Here is a 6,000-nt window from a genome sequence, read left to right as displayed (position 1 = left end):
CCCCCCCCCCCCCCCCCCCCCCCCCCCCCCCCCAGTCCTCTGACAAGGACAGTGGTGACAGCTGGAATAGTGTTTCTTCAGCACTCCCCGAGGGAGAAGGGGGACAGGAGAGTTAGAACAGGGAGGTTTGGAAAACTTTGTTTTCAGAGGAACCAAGGCTATTTGGCCTTGAAACACCTGAGATATTTGAGGGTTGTAGACAGGATATTCTGTACAGAGGGTAACGGTCTGTGGAGAACATTTCCTGTGTAACTACCACCCCCCTGTCTGCCAACCACGCGGCTGCTCCCTACTTCAAGGAATGCCCTCAGCTCTGTAGACCTTGGCAGGGCTGGGAAGCATCCCTCTCATCCACCCTTCCTTTCTATACTCTCTGGTCCCCACGAGCCTGGCAACCCTTCACACCCTTGCTGGTGGCATGTTTCCACCCAGAGTTTTCCCGCTGCCATCCATACCATTTACCATGGATGTAGAAATTCCAATTCCTCCTCCTCCTCCTCTTCTTCTTCTTCTCATTCTCCTTCCTTCTTCTTCTCCTTCTCCTTCTTCTAAAGATTGTTGGTTTTTTTTTTTTAAGGTTTTTAAAATGTATTTGAGGGAGAGATCACAAGTAGGCAGAGAGAGAGGGGAGGAAGCAGGCTCCCTGCTGAGCCCAGGACCTTGAGATCATGACCTGAGCCAAAGGCAGAGGTTTAACACACTGAGCCAACCAGGTGCCCCATTCTTATTCTTATTCTTATTCTTATTCTTATTCTTATTCTTATTCTTATTCTTCCTCCTCCTCCTCCTCCTCTTCTGCTTCTTCTTCCTCCTCCTTCTCCTCCTCCTCCTCTTCTTCTTCTTCTTCCTCTTCTTCTTCTTTTTTCCTCTTCCTCCTCCTCCTTCTTCTTCTTTGTTTATTTATTTGTTTGACAGAGAGAGAGAGAGAGAGGGAGCATGGGCAGGGGGAGAAGCAGAGGCAGAGAGAAGCAGACCCCCCCCCCCCCCACTGAGCAGGAAGCTGGACGCGGGCTTGATCCCAGGACCCTGGGATCATGACCTGAGTCAAAGGCAAATGCCTAACCGACAGAGGCACCGAGGAGCCCCTAGAGAAATTACTCTGAAGCTTCCCTCCCCCTTGGCTCAGAAGTCTACACTAGGTCTGGTTCCAGTCTTCCCTCTAAGTCAGTGCCCTCTTCTGGACTTTCACTCTGTGTCTTCTCTGGCCCCACCCTGCCCCTCACCATTACCCTCTGCCTGGTCTGTGTCTGCCCGAATCCCCAGCTCCACCCCATCCTGCAGGGGCTCGTCCACCTGGGCTGTCTCAGTACGTAGGAGTCCACTCTCTGAGGGGGGCTCCAGCACTCAGTGTTTGTACCTCACAGCACAACCCTCCCCTCTTCCCTAAGAGGGTCACATATGCCTCTTTCCCCCAGCACATAGTGAGCTTCTTAAGAACAGGCACAATTCATTCGGAAATGTTTTTTCCCTGTGTCCGCTGTGTGTGTTCCTGGTACTATGCTGAGTTCACCACCACTGGAGGGAGCGTGGCCCTGTCCCCTGGTCCCTTACCTCTGTCCACATCCTGTAGTTCCTTATTTCTCCCCATGCCAGCAGGGGAGACCTGTGCATACAGTGTCCTTTTCCCTCTGTTTCGGGGAGGGCCAAGGAGGGCCAGGAAGTTAAGCCGGAGGCCTCTGTGTTCCCTGGAGCAAATGTGTTCATTTCGGCCTGGTCCCACCTTGGCCCGGACAGACTTGGCTTTGCAGTGGGAAGCACAGCCCACTCTCCTGGAGAACGTGACCCAGTGTCATCCTGTGTTGGAACATCAGAGAACAACAGCTGTAGTTTTCATAGCGGAAAACACAATATGCAGCAGGCCACCAACCTCTAGCTGTGACTGTCATTTTGAATCTTTGCCCATTCTCAGGTTTTGGCCTTGGACTGTTAGGAAGGTGGGGATGCCTGGGACTGTGTGAACACGGCTGTGTGAGCTTGTTGACTACCATGGTAGGAAGAATAGTGGCGATGATGGCTGACTGAGGAAGAGGTATAGATGTGGGCAGCCACCCTGCTGTCTGCATTATTGCTCCTTGTTCCCCAGTCACGGCTCCCCGTGCCTGTGAGTGCACACCTCTGGCATGATTTGCCTGCCCCCTCTCCAAGCAGGCTGCTTTTCTAGCTCATGGGTAAATATTGACCTACTTGGGTTTCAGATGCCTGCCCCTCTAAACTCCAGCTGGGCTGGATAAACACACTAGGATAACATTCTTTAAAAAAATGAGAGTTGCTTTTGGAGAGGCTATAATGTGATCACTCTGAGTCTTCGTAATGGTCAGTGCTGTGCTGGCCTCCTGGGCCATCAGGATGGGAGCAGACAAAGGTAGTCCCTTCTTCTGCGGCTCGTGGTCCAGTTGGGAAGATAGGACTCATATACTGGGAATGCTTGGAGGCCATGTGCAAGGCATCTGCAAGGATCCTGAATGTGAATTCTTGCCTGAGTAGGAGTGGCCCTCTGTGACCACCAGATACTTCTCCTTTCTTTGGTTTTAAGTGGAATTCAGTCAAGTGCCAAAATGTCAGTTGCAGACAATGGGCAATGTGGTCTGGCAGGAAAGGGAGCTTGGCCAGTGCTCTGTGGAGAGGAGATGAGAACAGGGATGGGCTGTCGGGGACTAGACAGGCAGGAGGGAGCTGCTGTGGTTTGTGAATCTGCTGGGATTCAGCTCCCTGACACATCCCTGGACCTGCTCTTCCTGGGTCTTACTGGGGCCTCCTACCCTGGGTCCTCTTGGTCGCATGTGTCCAAAGCCCAGCCCCTTTCTTGCTTGTGACGCATTCTCTCTTCTCTCCCCTGTTCTCTCAGCACTCCCTGCACTCCCACGTTTGGGTCCTGCACCTCCCTGCTTAGTCCTCTGAAATGAGCTGGGTTCTTTTGTCAGGTGTGGTTGCTGCTTAAACTGAGAGGTCTAAGAGTTGGTTTTGTGTCTGTGAGTTGGACCCCAGTGAAGATCCCGGGTAGCTGGAAGGCTGAGACCAGAGGCCAAGGAGGCTGAGGTTTCCAGGCAGACAGGGAATCAGTTCTGAGCACTGATGCGGGAGTAGATCATGCCAGGAAGCAGAACTGGCCTAGTCAGTCAGAGAGAGGTCTGATCTTTTTAGTTTGTTTCTGTGTGTGTGTGTCTGTGGGGTTAGGTAGAGGTTATGATGTGTGGTGGTCCAAAATTATCTTTCTATTTCTACGGGGTGGATCTCCTTCCTGTCTGGCTTCTAGACATGCAGCTCAGTTCCCTGCTCTTCGCTGCTTCTTTAGGCCAGTAGGAAGCCCCAGGGTCCGTGTCCACTGTGTGCATATTGGGTAGAAGCCATCCGAGAGCAGGAGAGCAGGTGAGCAGAGTGTCTGCTTTGTGGGAGGGTGAGGTCCTGGGAAGTTTCCATCCTGGGGCATCTCAGAGGAAGCTGAGATGCTGTAGCCAGGGCTGACCTTGGACCTGCCTTGATGGGCATGGAGAGGAGCCTGTGAGATCCAAGGCAAGCCAGACACACTCAGGAGACCAGTCCTTCACTCTATACATGTCATAGCCTTACCTGAAAGCTGCTATTCCCCCTACCCACCCACGCACCCCGCACCCACAGTGCGGGCAAGGAGGCCACTAGTTCTCAGGATCAGAGGAAGGCCAGCTGGGGGTCTCATGCAGTTCTGACCTTGGGCTTGGTGCCCAGGCAGGGACAGAGTTGGAACGGTGCCAGCGGCAGGCGGATGAGGTGACAGAGATCATGCTCAACAACTTCGACAAGGTCCTGGAGCGCGATGGGAAGCTGGCGGAGCTGGAACAGCGTTCGGACCAACTCCTGGACATGGTGTGAGGTCTGGGGAAGCAGGGGTGGGGGTGGGAGAGGCCACGGGGCGTCCTCAGAGAGAGTCCTCAGGCTGTGCTCAGGGTCTCCAGGCCTTTCCTGGGGCCTGAGGGCCAGTGTGGGGCCTATAGGTTTATAGCCTAGATAAGCTCCAGGCAGGCCTCATGAAGCAAGAAGTCCTTGGTTTGAAGCTGCGAACCTGCCTAAAAGCTGAGGGTTGGTATTGTTAGCTGGGCATGAGCCCATAGGGGTGTGAATCAAAGGCTACACCAGCGTCTGTGTCCAGGAATCCAGCTGGGAGGGTCCCAGGGCAGGCTGTGTAGAGAAGGGGAGAAGACAGGCTGGGAAGATGCAGGAGATTAAGTCTTGCTGAGGGGCAGGGAGGGAAGGAGGATTGGGAGAATCTGGCCCTGGGGCTTCAGGGAAACCACTAACTCCCACCCTGTGTCTGGGGATGTCCACAGAGCTCCGCCTTCAGCAAGACAACCAAGACCCTGGCCCAGCAGAAGCGCTGGGAGAACATGCGTTGCCGGATCTACTTGGGGCTGGTGTTGGGCGGTTGCCTGCTCATCCTCCTGATCGTGCTGCTGGTCATCTTTCTCCCACAGAGCAGTGGGGGCAGCAGTGCCACACAGGCCCAGGACACAGGTGCCGCCTCGGGGCCTGGGGACTGACCCAGCTGGGCCTGGAGGAGAGGCCAAGTGGCCACACTGGTTGGTCCTGGTCTCCAGAAAACCCCCAGCGTTTGCTCACATCTGAGCCACCCAACTGAGCGCCGAAGAGCAACCTTGACGTGTGCACCTTTGTATCTCCTATCACCCCACAGACGGGCCTTTGAGGGCAGCCTGCTGCACTGGCCATGACAGGCCAGCCCCACCTGGAGCTCAGTAAAAGCTGCTGTTTGGTTAAAACCTAGTGTGTGTGTCCACAAAGTTCTTCAAGTTGGTTCATCCTTCTCTGCCTCCACTCCTGGGGTTGTTTAAAGAGTCCGTGGAAGGACTTCAGCCCTGGAAGGTGGTCCCTTTCCTCTTCTCCTCCTCTTCCTCCCCCTCCTCCTCCTTTTTTTTTTTTTTTTTTTTTTAAAGATTTTACTTATTTATTTATTTGCGGGCGAGAGAGAGAGAACAAGCAGGGGAATTGGCAGGTAGAGGGAGAAGCAGGCTCCCCACTGAGCAGGGGTCCTGACGTGAGGCTTAATCCCAGGAGTCTGGGATCATGACCTAAGCCAAAGGCAGACGCTTAACTGACTGAGCCACCCAGGCATCGCTCCTCTTCCTTCTGTACTTGATCCAAACCTACCTAGACTGATCTTTCTGGGGTGCAGGTGCAAAGACAGAGTGGCTCCCAAACCAGACCCTTCAACCAGGGCCTTCTGAACCTGTTTCTCTCAGAATGAAATCTGTTCTTTTTCTGATGTCTTGAGAATGCTCAGAATATTACTCCAGAAGAGGAAAGCACCTCAAAGGTGCTTACTCATAAGGCTTACTCATAAGGCTCTTACTTTTTTTTTCTTTTTAAAGATTTTATTTATTTGAGGGAGAGCAAAAGAGAGAGAGAGCAAGCACAAGCAGGGGGGAGGGGCAAAGGGAGAGGGAGAAGCAGGGAGCTCAGTGAGGGCTCTATCCCAGGACCCTGGGATCATGACCTGAGCTGAAGGCAGATGCATAACTATGATTGAGCCACTCAGGTGTCCCAAGGTTTTCATTTTTTTTTAAAGGCTTTCATTTTTGAATAGACTTTTCCCTCTCTGTATATTCCATCCTCAATTTCTCTCCTACGTTCTTCCTCAAGCTTTACACCTGACAGATAGCCGTGAAAATGGGAAGGGCTTCTCTGGTCCTGTAATGCACCATCACAAAGGATAGCCTAGAGCTTGCCCTGTAGGAAAGAATTTGGCCTTTTCAAAGCTCCAGAGCCACACAGGGCTAAGCTGGCAGGGCTTCTGGGTCAAGGAAAGATGACTGGGTAAAGGCCATGGAAGAAGGAAAGAAAGCCCTACCAGGACTGCAGGATCTGGGTAGTCTCTGCCTGGGCTACTTGACTGCCCTCAAACTCAAGTGTGGGTGGAGAGGAATTCAGGGTCAAGTGTGTAACAGAAACAGCTCCTTGTTAGGTAAAGTGAGGGCTACTGACAGAGAAACAAGAAAGAAACCAAGAGTTGTG

General features: G+C 53.0%; 1 protein-coding gene across 1 annotated transcript in view; it reads left to right on the top strand.

Moving 5' to 3' along the window:
* Positions 1–4,752, top strand: part of VAMP5 (vesicle associated membrane protein 5) — an 8,029-nt gene extending 3,277 nt beyond the window's left edge. The window contains exons 3-4 of the mRNA XM_059407630.1: positions 3,703–3,840; positions 4,302–4,752. Of these exons, the coding sequence (XP_059263613.1) occupies positions 3,703–3,840; positions 4,302–4,511 (348 nt within the window). The 3' untranslated portion in view covers positions 4,512–4,752. The remainder of the gene's footprint in view (positions 1–3,702; positions 3,841–4,301) is intronic.
* The last annotated feature ends 1,248 nt before the right edge of the window (positions 4,753–6,000 follow it).

The sequence above is a fragment of the Mustela nigripes genome, chromosome 7, assembly GCF_022355385.1.
Source record: "Mustela nigripes isolate SB6536 chromosome 7, MUSNIG.SB6536, whole genome shotgun sequence".
Lineage (NCBI taxonomy): Eukaryota > Metazoa > Chordata > Mammalia > Carnivora > Mustelidae > Mustela > Mustela nigripes.
This window is presented reverse-complemented; position numbering and strand designations above follow the sequence as displayed.